General features: G+C 47.5%; 1 protein-coding gene across 1 annotated transcript in view; it reads right to left on the bottom strand.

The window, feature by feature from the left end:
- SHFL (shiftless antiviral inhibitor of ribosomal frameshifting) overlaps positions 1 to 13,867 on the bottom strand; it is a 941,958-nt gene that overhangs the window by 301,623 nt on the left and 626,468 nt on the right. The window contains exon 7 of the mRNA XM_069604047.1: positions 1,801 to 1,904. Within this exon, the coding sequence (XP_069460148.1) occupies positions 1,801 to 1,904 (104 nt within the window). The remainder of the gene's footprint in view (positions 1 to 1,800; positions 1,905 to 13,867) is intronic.

Raw genomic sequence — 13,867 nt, 5'->3', positions numbered from 1 at the left:
TTATTTAATTTTCTACAAACATTTCTAAAACATTGTGCAATACTTTTTCCCTACCGGCAAGAAGTGCTTCAGCTCACCTAGACTGCTTTCCTCCAATCGACTTCTATGGTACACTTTTTGAAAATGTTTGCTTGCTGACCTTACTTTTTGGAGGCAAGTAAAACCCTCAGCTTTAATTCCCTTACGTTATGCTTATTCTTATGGGGAAACTGATCAGTCCCTAACACTATGTCCCGTTTAGAGGATTTCTTGTATTTGTAAAGCTGCACTAAAGCCAGGGGAATGCAGAGCGGGGGAAGGTCCACGAGCTATGTGCGAGGTAAGGGTCTGGAGGTGCTCAAGGTTGCAGGCCTAGCCAGGTTAGTGCGGTCGTAGGGGACCAGAAGATAACGTTACCGCTTGATCGTGGTGACTCCAACCAAATGCTGCTTTTTTCATGTCCTGGAGGTCTCCTGAGGTCACATGTCCTATGAAAGCATGCATCTCTTTTTGTCAACCGTGTCCATCTGACCACTCTGCAGAACCATATCAACATAACTTAACTGCATACTAGCCGGACGCGATCATGACACGAAACTGACCTGTACACATGTGGCCCCTGGACATCCCTCGAGTAAGAGGGGTGAGTTATGCTACCTGCCGCCCCCATCCATCCAGAGGGCTAACATGGATGTAAAGTCCTGGCCCTAACTCTCCCTTACTTGACTAAGATCAGTGGTGACCTGGTCAAGGATCCTCCCTAGGCCTTCCCTTGCATAGTGGGTCTGGGAGAGACACTTCCAGATTTCTGGAAAAGTTACGGAACTCTTAACCTCAACTCTATCATTGCTCAAATCCAATACTAAAAATACCTGACCAGTATAACTTGCGGAGATGGTGATGTTTGGGCACTAGGCTCTATTTCATATGCAGGCTGGATTTACTAAGGATAGGCATCTAATTAAAGGTTGCCACTTACCTGTGTCTACTGGTTTTGTGTCAACTGTTTTTCTAACTCTTCACTTGTTTTACCATTCACAGTTATTTAAAGTATTGCTTTGGATTATGCTAACTGTTCCTTAACTGTTTCAAAGTAAGCGTATGGGTTCTACTCAGAACCCCCCACAATATTGAATGTATACATGTATTTTGATAATTTAGTAACAATACTTACCTAGAGTCAAATGTTTAGAGTGTTCAAAGGCCAAATTAGGTATACATTACTCACCGTACTCGTATTTCTGATGCTTGTATCTTTAGATTCACATGCTATGCATAGGCCGACATCTAGTGGAAGCTGCGGAGTATTACAGTTGTTGTTTACGAAACTCGAAAAGGGACGTTGACTGGCCGTGCCAGTAATACTATCCCTAGTGTGACCTCCACTGTACCCATGGTCCTTCACGCGTTGAGTGCTCTGTGTGTGTGTCTGATTGCACCCCTAGACCATTCTCACAGCTCTCCTGAGTCCAAGCCTTACCACTCTGCTATCCTACCTTGACTGGGGTTGGTGCGTTCTCAGTGTCTTTCCCGTTATCATAATAGCATGGCTTCTCAGAATCCAACCCCAGGTTAATGCTGAAAAACCATCTCAACACAAAGCAATACTTTTAAGCAGAAAACTAAAATTTGGATTTTAGGATATCTGATATACATTTAAATGTGTCTATTCTCATGGTACTGAACTGGTAAATGCATTTAATGACAAGTGTTTTTTGTGACTGCAAAAATAACTGTGTACATATTGTACGAATATTATAAGCGTTTCACATCTTTGATGGCAATAGCCTATAAAGAAATGTGCCCTGGCAGATCAATTACCTGAACATTCTGAGGCAGGAGGGACAGCTGAATTCGGCAAATCCCCACATCTTGTCCAATGGAACGGGGTCATACTTTTGTCTACATTTTCGGCACTTGGATACCTGTGGGCAGCATTAAAAGAACGCAGTTAACAAAGGCCTACTAAGAGAATTATTTATTTGAACATTATCTACTGTGGCGAACCAAAGTAAACATTTCATGGGTGTTTATTTTAAATAAAAAGAAAATTCCCATCTTTCCATATTGCTAGGAGGTCTTTTCCCTGCCTAAAAACTAAACTAAGGGTCTTGGTCTATTGTCCAAATCTAAATTGTCCCCAGTCTGACACCTAAACCCAATCTTACCCTACCACTTTTAGAAACTTTTATTGGGAAGGTGCACTCAAAAATGGTATGCTTTACAAATGTTGGCCATAATAAAAAAGATATATTGCCATTATTTCAAAAAAATATATATTAAGTTCATGTGGAAAATAATTGTTAAAATTACTCTTCAAGCCCTGCTTTCTAAGGCCATTTTGTAAGCAGAACCAGTTTCATGTGTGTGAGTTAATGCTGTGTTATTGTGGAAACAATCAAGCCAAAGCCCCCTACTGGGAACTTTTGCTTATTGGTGCCGGAGAGCAGAGTATTTTTCAACATGCAGTCAGTAACAGCTGTGCCACACTCATCTGACCTTAAACATTTTCAAGAATGTGTGACTCAATGTTTCTTTAACCTTTTGGAAACTGTGAGTGCTATCCAGAGAGATAACGTTCAGGGAGCTTTGCATGCTGCCTTTATCTGTGGGGAGTGAGGTTAGGAGAGTTACTCTGTTGCCATAAGTGGCAATGTTTAGTGGTAAGTAGGGATAAGGTTGGTGCATAAACTGCCAGACCATTGGTTAGATGTCCAGTCAGAGATTGAAAGGCTCATTGAATGAAGTGTCCCATTTCAATAGTTTAGCATGGCAACGTGGAGCAGATCGCTGTTTTTGAAAGAATTGTGGGGGGAGGAGGGTGTACAGGGGATAGTGGTCCCTCAGTGAGCAGCAAGAGAGCCAGAGAGATAGGGGTAGGCAGAGGAGCCCATGCTGACAAGGATGTTGGTGAGAAGAATATAGGCAAGGGAGCCAGGACAGTAGTAGGAGGCAAGGGAGCCAGTGTAGAAAGGGTCACAGGGGGCAAGGGCGCCCCAGATGCAGCGGTAGTGGGTGGCAAGGGCACCAGAGAGGCAGAGGCGGACGAGGTGGTCAGAGCAGTGCGTGTAGGCAAGAGAGCCCTGTATAGTTGAAAGTGACAAGGGAGCAGTTGTGAGAGAGGTGATGAGGTTAGTAAGAGGCAGGATAGCTAAGGTGGACATAGCTGGCAAGCGAGCCAGGGCGGCCATAGAAACAGTTGGCAAGGGAGGCCATGAGGAGGAAAGTGGAAAGTTGATAAGGCGAGGAAAAAGCCTATAAAAAAGTAAGAGGTTGAACTGAGGCCCTTGTACCAGGAGGGTACCTTTTCGATAGCCATTTATGATGACCCTGGAGGTGGAGAATGAGGCAAGAAGGACCTCCCAGCGGATGCTGCCATTAATGTGTGAGGAAGAGTAAGGAGAGAGCAGAGCAACCATATGAAGAGTCCATAGGTCGGGAGAAGGAACGATAAAGTGGATGTCGGTGAGAGCCTCTCTGGCGGTAAGCACTGACGTAGGTGTCACTGATAGGCAGGCCTGAGTTTTTTCCTGCCAGACTTAGTAAGACTTAGTGAGAGGAGAAGGATAGGAAATAGAGAAGCTGTTAGAGAAGATAGGAGAGGTAGAAAGCCCAATAGTGAGGGGCACAGAATGAGGTATACTTAAACCAGGCAGAGCAGCTTAGGTATGTGGAAGGAAGTAAGCAAGAAGGGAGCAGGTGCACAAGGAGACACAACAGGACTGGGAAGAAAACAGTGGGAATAAAACGCACCTAGATACGATTTTTAAAAATGGAGGCACAATAACAGCTGAAAGGGAAAAGCAGACAATGAAAGCCCAGCCATCACTCACGTGAGTGGTAAATAGTGCGATGAGTAGTAGACAGTGTTCATGGTAGTCAGAATTATAGTTTGTTGAGGGGCAGGGGCACTCCATGGCCCTAACGTGCCCGGAGAGGCACACACATACGTTATTCACCGCTTAGTCCCCTTTCCTCCTTACTGCATGGGCGTCCCTTCCTAGGGATGGGAGACGGAACCTTTTTCACCAGAAAAAATCTTCTTCCCCTTTAAATTTAGAGGCGGTGGGAGTGCGGCCCTGGGAGCATGTGCTGCCCTGACTCCGCCATCCGGCGCCACACCTCCCCATAGACGCGTCGACAATGGATTAACCTTGCCTAATGGCACCAATTTTATTAGGGGGGGGTGGTGGGACGTAAGGAGGAAAGCGGACTAAGGACTAAGAGTATGTTAGTCACTACGGTGAGTAACTTCTAATTACTCTTATGTCCCGTCCCCTTTCCTCCATACTTCATGGGCGATTACAAATGAGTGCAGCCGCAGGGTGGAGAGGAGACACACCTTAAGCAAACAGGTCTCTAAGAACCGCCTGTCTGAAAGCTGCATCTGATCTAGAGCCGGTGTCCAAACAGTAATGCTAGCAGAAAGCCAAAGGGGTGGCCCATCTGGCCGCCCTGCTTATGACCTGCTAGGGGGCATGCAGCTGCAATGCGATGGCCGTTGCCTTGGCTCTGACCGCATGGGTGTGCATGTTGGCCGGTAGTGGCTTATGCTGTGCCTCGTATGCTTCCTTGATGGCGGAGACCGTCCACCGGTCTACAGAGGCCTTGGATTCCTGATACCCAGGTCTTGATCCGCCGAAGGTGAAAAACAGTGCGTCGGACTTGCGGAAGCTCTTGGTCCTGTCCAAGTAGAATTTTAGGGCACGCCTGACATCGAGGCAGTGCAGAACTCTCAGAGCCTCATCCTTAGGTTCAGCAAAAAACATAGGCAGCACTATCTTTTTGATGAGATGCAAAGCAGAAGGCACCTTAGGTAGGAATGCTGGGCGAGTCCGCAGGACTACCTTATCCTTGCAAAATTAGTACATGGCTCTGAGGGGATTAGCGCCTGGATTTCGCTGTCTCTGCGAGCCGAAGTGAGCCCGACTAGCAAGGCCTTCTTAATGGTGACCAGCCTGATGTCCGCGGACACCATCGGCTCAAATGGTTTGTGCGCCAGGGCACCCAAGACTATGTTGAGGTCCCATACAAGATGTGGCCTCTTGATGGGCGGGTAGAGTCTGGCGAGGCCCATCAAATGCTTCTTGACTACTGGGTTGGATGAGGAGAATACCTCTTCCTCAGAGTTTCTGTAGGCCTCCATTGAAGCCAAATATGTGTGGCAGGTGTCCACCTACATGCCCAGGTGGGTGAAGTGCGTCGAGAAGGAGAGCACGTCGACCATCGTACATGCAAGGGGGTTGATATCCCTAGAGCCTGCCCCGTGACACAACCTGGTCCACTTGCTCTTATACTGGGTCCTGGTACCCTTGCTCCTAGCATCCTGTATGATCTTTAGATTAGCCTGGGAGAGGATGAGAGGCCCTAGTGTGACCAGCTCAGGAACCACACGGAGCTACTTTCTGTGGCGCAGGGTGGATGACCCTGCCCCCCCGTTGTGCCAGAAGATGTGCTGGGCTGTCGTAAGGCGAATGGGTGGTCTCTCCAAGAGGCTGAGCAGCTCTGAGAACCATGGCCTGGCTGGCCACCATGGAGTCATCAGAATGAGGCTGAAGTGGTGAGACTCTGTGATCTTGCATATCACCCTGTGGATCAGCGGTGTGGGCGGGAAGGCGTATGCTGTCATGCCGTTCCACTGCATCTGAAATGCGTAGCCCAGGGAGCCGAGGCCCTTTCCCTTCCAGGATGCAAACTGTTGGCACTTCCTGTTGTCCCAGCAGACAAAGCGGTCCACCTATGGGTGTCCCCACCTGCAGAGGTTCTCCTGCTGAACGAGGTTGTTCAGTTGCCACTCGTAGTTGTCCGTCCCAGTCTGCTGAGCCTGTCCGCCTCCAGATTGGATTCCCCTGGATGGTGGACGGCCGCGAGGTAGATGTTGTTCTCCAGGGCCCATTCCCACATGCTGACAGCCAGTCTGCACAGTGGTGGGGATCTGGTACCTCCCTGCTTGTTGACATAGAACATGCTGGTCGAGTTGTCCGTCTGAATGAGAGAGGAGTCCGTAGTGATGGTGACCTGTGGGGAAGGGCACGGAAGGGTTTGCCCTCCGCAGGTTGCAGTCCATGGACCACCATGTGAGGTCTGGGTGGAGAGAAGGAGAAACGGTTATCATCTCCGCCTGAGAGTCCCGCTCCTGGTTCCATGTTGCTCGAAGTGCAGCTTTATCCTCCTCATCGTGAGTCTCGTGTGGGGGACAGCCAATAGAACTTCTGTACTGATGCCAAGTAAGTGTTGGTACCACCAGGCCGATGTCACCTCTCTGCTGTGGAAGTGCGCAGTAGCCCTCCTGATGGCCGTGATCTTGTACTACAAAGGAAAAACTCTCTGAACACGTGTCCCAGATCAGCCCCAAGAAAGTCAGTCTCTGTGTAGGCTGCAGCTGCGACTTCTTGAGATTGAGCGAAAAGCCCAGATTGTGTAGTGTGTAAGAGTGTAGGAAGTGAGGTGCACCGTTTCGGGAGATGTCGCCCTGACAAGCCAGTTGTCGAGGTATGGATTGATGTGGTGGCCCTGGGCCCTGAGGAGGGCTGGCACCGAGTTCATCAATCTGTTAAAGACCCTGGGAGCCAAGTTGAGGCCGAAGGGAAGCACCTTGTACTGGAAATGTTAGCCCATAATTCTGAATCGTAGAAAAGAACAATGAGGCAGCCAAATCGGGACGTGTAGGTACGCTTCCTTCAGATCCAAGGAGGACATCCAGTCTCTCCTTCACAGTGTCTCCGTTATGAAATTTTGGAGAGGTACGGAGAGGTTGAGGGTGGAAAGGTCCAGCACAACTCTCAGGCCTGCCTGGTTCTTTTTCTGATTGGTGAAAAGCCTGAGTAGAAGCCCAAGCATCACTGGGAGGCTGGGACTTCCTCCATTGCCTGGCTCTCCACGAGGGACCGGATCTCTGCCAAAAGAGTTGCTGTCCTAACATGTGGGAGTAGAAGGGAAGAGGGAGGAGGGAGGAGGGGTAGGGATAGGTAGGCGGTACCCTGTGGAAATCACGGAGAGGATCCAGGGGTCCGCGAAATTCTGCTGCCAGAAGTGTGCATGGATAGAAGCCTGCCCCCCACTGGAGACACGTGGACCCGGAGGGGCGTGTCATGCCTTCTTTCCCCCTGAGGCTGTTGCAGAGAAGGGGGACTGGAAAAAGCCCTTAACACCCCTCCCCCTTTTGTTGCTTGCGCCGATACTGGGTTCGGCGAACGGTCCTGTTGCCTGGACCTCCGCTCTTGTAAGCCGCGGAACCCTCTGTATGTGCGCCCCTTGTACGAGCAATGCTGTGACTGGGTGTACGCTTTGGGCATGGTCTTTGTAAGTAAAGATAAAGACTTCACTGTTTGCAAGCTGTTTTTATTTTTATCAAGCACCTCGTCCGTGGTGGAGTGGAAGAGGTCACACCCTTCAAACGGCAGTTCCAAAATGCGCTCCTGGACATCTGGGTTGAACTTAGTAGCCCGGAGCCTGGCCGTTCTTCTCATGTCTGTGGCAATGTAAATGGCCCATCCAGAGGTGTCAATGTGGGCCACGGTGGACTCCATGATGTCTTGTGCCACCATTTTGGCCTCTGCCAGTCCCGCCTTGAATCGTGATTGGCTCTACACCGGAAGCTCTGGGAGGAAGTCTGCAATTTCCTGCCAAAGCCTCTGGTTAACGGCCGCCAGAAAAGCATCCGCGTTGGCTTGACGAAGATACAGTGAAGCATTGGAATAAAGCCCCCTTGTACGCCCCCAAGATCATCTTCTTGCCTAGCAGTGCCGCTGAAGAGGAGGACGAGGATGACCGAGGCTTGGAGTAGAGTGATGCTGCAGAAATCACCAAAGAGTGTGGCTGAGGATGGGCCGATAGCAAGAGTGTATCCTCCTCCATTTGCCTGTATTTGGCATCCAGGCGTCGAATGACAGGCTGAACAGAGTGGGGCTTGAGCCACATGGCCAAGGCGACAACGTCCTTCTGCATCGGAATCCCCAGTCTAGCCGCGGGGCATAGCGCGAGGACCTCGGCAAGCACCCACTTTGCTGGTTGCTCAACTTCAGATTGAAGGCGGCCCAAGTACTCTGCCAGCCCTGAAAGACGTTTGTAGAAGGCCTTCCTCGTCCGTGTCCCTCTGGGGTACCGAAGGGTTCCAGCCCCGGTGGAGGGGTGCTGGGAGCCAAAGGCTGGGGTTTGGAGATGGAACCGCCTGCACTATCGGTTGGGGGGCTGGAGTGGGCAGCGAGGCCTGTACTGGGGCCTGCAACGCCGGAGCCATTGGTGGGAGCACATCCCTAATGGCATCCCTGAGGATGACCCCATCTGAGGAGATTTCAGGAGCCCGAGGAACCTCTCAAAGAACCTGTCCTCGCAGGCCAGAGGGATGGTAGGTAATATTGATGGGGTAGCATACGGACGCAGCGGGTTCTGTTAAGGATTCTAATCGGGCGTCACACACCAGCCCAGGACTCTTGCCACTAGCCTAGGTTGCAGCGCACAATTAGAACACTTTTACTTTATTTCCTAAGAATTCAGATTGAGATGGCACCCAACCCATCTCACACGCCCTTTTATAAATACCCCGAGTCACAATGGACCTTGCACCAAGCCGGTGTGTGGTTATACAATATTTATTTTAAATTCAAATAAAATCACACAAATTTAATATTGGGCTGTAATCACCAATGGGGTGATAAATACAAGGTCAATTGATGAAATACACTTAGTTTGACCTTCTAATATAACATACACAAAGCACAAAAGAATGAGAGCAATATTAATTTTTGGGTAGATAGCACCCCAGTTAAGATTTCCCCCTGCAATACTCCCTCAAACATCTATTAACCAAACTCTCAGTGGGTAGCAAGGAGTAGCAATGAGCCAGGTATACTAGGCAGCAAACAGAAGTGAAATCTGACCTCCCCCCACTAATTGGCAGATTTAAAGACCCTTGCAATTGCACAAAATAGCACTCGGAATTACTAAATATTTAATTTACATGCGCAGTTGAATGAATGAGGTAAATATGAGTTATAACAGTATCAGGGATGTAAGAACACTAGCAAACTACAAGGCAAGGTGCCAACAACGGGCATTGAAATGTTCAGAAAATCAGCTTTGAAATGAAAAACACAGTGCAGCTAAATCACACGCATAGAAATTGCATTTGCTAATTTACATGGGTTTAAATGTCAAAACGGGTTGAATAGACAAAATCGGAATGCGGTTTTTATGCTCAAGGCCAAATGAACATCACAGGGATTAGATGAAAGGGAAAATGGCCCTCTAAATGAATGACTGGATGAGATTCTTAACAGGAAAGGAAATTTGGTTTTAAAAATTAAAGCAGTGGACAGGGAAAAATCGGTTTAAAAAGGAAAGGACAAGTTTCACTTAAACTAGATTTTAGTGGCTAGAAAACAGAAACGCCACCCGTGAATAAGAAGGTTAATCTGCAGTTGTAACCCCTTCACGCTGTGTGCCTCTTTTAGGGAGAATTAATTTATTTAATCAAAACATTACTAAGGACTTACACAAGGACAGAAATTAGTTGAAAGAACGGCACTAACACTTGGAGGTCAATGAACAGGATACACAGAGGGTCTGATAGTTTTAATGATTCCTGCTAAGGCAGTTATGGAATTTCTATAGGATTTGACCTAAAACAATGTAACGGAGCAAGGGATGCAGTTTGTGGTTGTTGGGAAAGGGAAATACTCACAACAAGCACTTGAATGGGGTATTTTGGACAGCGGACCGAGTTTCTGGACAGCGAGGCAATATCTGGTCACTGGTCATAGCGACGGGCTCTCCTAGAAGAAAACAACTGGGCTATGGTCTGGTCACGGCACAGCGGCACCTCAGTTGGATAAAGTGGGTAGCAGGGCAAGCAGCTAGTACTGGATAATCCCAATGAAGATTCAGCCACCTTTCCCCTTTCTCCCCGAGTTATTGGGATTTTTTTTGTGAGTCAATGGTCCTGCCAGGATAGGGTCAGCTATGCACTGGCCTAGCATTGGAATTTGGAATCTTGTAGAGTGAATATGGAATATCTGGATTCGCAGGAGCTGGACAAATCAGAAGAGAGTCTTTGTCTCTGAGCTTCCACCTTTTATAAGGCGGATGACATCACAGGATTTATTATGGGGGCAGACCTTTGGCTTGACATGCCTCTAACAAATGGATTGGTCAGGGTTTACTGTTACCCCCTTCCTGACAGCAGGTTGGACTTCAGGGATATGACATCCGTTTTATGGTGTGGGTTTACAATGCCCAGGGCCCTACCAAAGTTCTTTTAGCAAAAATTAGTTTGACATAAATTGCACATTTTACACAGTTATGGTACTTTTGAAAATCATATAGGCAGATTCCAGATTTTACGCTGAACATGTTATTCCAATTCCCACATTTGTACGATATTGTTTCGCCATTCTAAATCTTTCGCCATTTCTAGTGGGAACCGATTCACGTAAAATTACACAATTTTGGATATCTGTACCTATTATCACAAACTATGTTTGCATTAAATTTCAAAGTTGCACCATGTATAATTATCCCTTGATTTAAATGTTTCTGCCGTTTGCGTCCCCCACATGCTAGGGAAAGCTATAATGTCTTGTTTTAATGCCACCAAGATTACATTTAAACTGTTAAACTGTCGTATTACTGCATTTTCCGGTTGCAGAACTAAAAGCCTTATAGTGTATTAATGAACAGTCCTTTTCCCCAAATGGGCCTGCATTGTCTTCCAAATAAGTGCATACTTCCCAACCGCCAGTCAATTGTCAGGCTTTAGCCAGCCTGAGTCCAATGCTGCAATGGAGTTGCCTTTGATGCTCCCCAGTTTGAGTGGGGGGGAGATGCTGCTAAAAAGGCACACCTAAGTGTCCCAGAAATCCATTGTACCAGGCTGGAGCACTGCCACAGAGTGTGACGAGGGTGCAAGATCCACCACCCTTACCTATTCATATGCTGCAGGGGCTGGTCCACTTGAAGGGAGGCAGATCCTGTTCCCAGGAAGCAAAGTCCTTAGAAGCCAGGCCAGGAAAAAACCTGTTCTGTGGTTTCAGCAAATGTATTTATTTAGTTTTTTCTTTCCTGAATCAGAAAGCAAAACTGTTGGAATTAAATATCCTACATATGTTTTAAAACAAACACCCATCACCTTACTATGCAAGGACAGGGCCTTAATTTAACAATATACTTTTAAAGAGACATTTCCTTATTTGTAAAAAGGACCATTTCACATGTGGTTAATTTTACTTTTTACATTACTTACAATGTGGTTTTCTCTTACATCTAGATTCTAAACATTATTTGTAGCCCTAGTCAATTTCTCATACACAGAAATCTGTTCAAGGCAAGGGTCCACTGAAACTGATAAGCACAGAGAGATGGGGCTTCTTGTGAAGTTTAGCTGTGATATTTTGTTGCAAAAAGTCAAGCATTTTTGCGTAAGGCTTGGAATTAAGTTCTTAGTTATTTCACAGATCTTGCCTGACACAGTCTTTCCTGGAACACAACCTGAATATGGAGGGACCTAGCTGGGTCTAACTGGATCAGACCTGTGTACTGTTGAACGGATGAAAAAGAGCATCAGGGCACAGTCATTTTAAAAGGCAGAATATTTTCATTCTCAGTGAAAAAGTTTGAGCTAGCAGCATAGCAGCGCTGCTTTTCAATTCTTTTCTTTGGTGCAAATAAGGAAAACACTGGCAGCCTTTCTCAGGGTGTTCCATGTTCCATCTTGCCCCATATGTGCTTAGCAAAGACAGCGCAGCCATTATTTTGGTGACTGCAAAAGTTTGGTGCAATGCAATGGTGCTCAACAGAGCCAGTGCAGCCATTCTGTTGGTACTGCTGAAAAATGCTGTTTGGTGATGTAGGGGAGTTTGGCTGGGTGGAAAAATGTACCCCACAGAACCTACCCTGCGCAAATGAAAGATAGGCTATAGGCCACATACCTGGTTGACACCAGTCCTACCTTGACACTCGTTCCTCCACCTGCTCCCTTCCTTGGTGAGGAAATGGATGGGTGCCCATAATATCTGGCACGGCACCCATCTTGTTGAGCTGCCCTCCACGTGCCTGCTTCGTGTTCCTTGGCTCACTGGGCCTAGCCTCATCCAGTATTCTTGAGTGTGGATCATTAAGTGTACCATGCACCTTAGATCGAGACCTGGTAGGTGTATAGATGAGCTGAAGTTGTGTTGTGATGCAGTTCTACTGATACTTACTGCACTTTACAGTGTGTACCGACTACCTCAATACCCTGGACAGTTCCCTGACGAATTTCCTCTTACTTATTGTTCACCCTTTTTTGTTTGTTGGAAAGAAACATGTTGGATGAGTTATGTTGAGAGATGTGTATGACATGGCCATGGTGAGAATGCGTGAAATGTTGTATGGAAAACTCTGTTTTTAAGTAATTGCATATTTGCACAGCATATGACACTTTCTTTTTGACTTCATTGACATTAGAGGGCGACACGTAGGATAAGCCCTCTACATCAACTAGATTACTGTCTCTTTGTAGTCTTAACACTGTTGTCTACGGTCTTTTGGATTAATATGTTTTAGGTACTTTAATAAAAATTGCAGATTTATATTTTTCAATAAGTTGTTGTACTGCCTGGTGATTTAATGTAACAGGAGGCAGTCCTGTCTTAAAACACTTTGGTTACCTATATAAATTGGAGATTGATACCCACCTAACCCTTTTGAGTTGTATTAAAGGTCTTTGACCTTTCTAGAGGGTAGGTTAGTAGTGGGCAGCTCTTTCCCTCCACCTCTCTTTCGTGTTGTAGGTGTATCGCCTCGGCAGAGTTTTCGGTAGTATAGGCGCCCCCTCAGATATGTTGCAGGTACTAGGGCGTGGCCCCTCGTATGGAGACCCGGTAAAAGAACCTTCCGGTCCCTAAGCACTGTCACCGGGATTATCAACTGACCCCTCGGCCTGCCGGCCGGTATCTGTATTAACCTCCATACTTGTGCTGGTATGAGAACCTGAGAGGTTCCTCGAGCACGGGCGAGTCCTTCGAAAAGAAGTCTCCCTTGTGGGGTGAGATGGAAAAGAGTGGCCCTACCTTGGGCCTGCATCGATGTTTGACAAAGTCCTTCAGGTCCTCTGGAGGCGACCTCTGGAAGAGCTCCCTCCACCTGGCTAGTCTGTTCTTCAGAGACCTTGAAGAGAGCGCGTCGCACGTGGTACATGTTTGCCAGCATGGTCGGGGCCAAGGCAACGGGAGGCAGAGGGCGTGGGGGTCTGAAGTCGGAAAGAGTCCTTTGAAGGTTGGACACCTGTTGAAGTCGGCATTCACAGGGGACGAGTGTGAGGCCTGAGGACCGAGCACCTGAATGAAAAAAGACAAAAAGACAGAAGAAGACGTATCCGCACGTAGAATTACATGGCTGAAGCCAAACCCAGGAGCGCTGGTGAATTCAGCCCGTTACCATCAGCGCGGAAAAGGGGGCTGGGGAGTGGTACCGGAGGGCAGAGTCAGGACAGCGCATGCTCCCAGGGTCGCACCCCTGCGCGCCTCTAGATTTAAAGGGGAAAAAGGTACACCCATGCAGTATGGAGGAAAGGGGACAGGACGCAAGAGTAAGGCACCTTACTGTGTGGGCCTTGATAGTGTGGGCCGGCTTCTGCCTTTTGGACCCTGCAATTGGAGGATGTAGGCAGGGCCTGCTCAATCAGGCCCTGCCTACAACCTCCTCATAAAGGAAATGCTCCCATCCCATCCCACGCGGCGGACATTTTTAGATATTTTCAAAAAAGATGAAGTTCAATGGCCAAATTAAGTGATGTAAGGTAATATCCTTACAGTTAATCCTCCCAAAGTCTGTGCAGTAGTTGTCAGTGCTGCACAAATTAAACTTGCCCCAAATTGAGTGTGTGGGAGCGCTCGCCTCACGCTTTTAATAT

This window comes from Ambystoma mexicanum, chromosome 3q, assembly GCF_040938575.1.
Source record: "Ambystoma mexicanum isolate Mex_15411 chromosome 3q, UKY_AmexF1_1, whole genome shotgun sequence".
In the NCBI taxonomy this organism is placed as follows: Eukaryota; Metazoa; Chordata; class Amphibia; order Caudata; family Ambystomatidae; genus Ambystoma; species Ambystoma mexicanum.
Note: the sequence above shows the minus strand (reverse complement) of the source record. Positions and strands in the feature narration are given on the sequence as shown.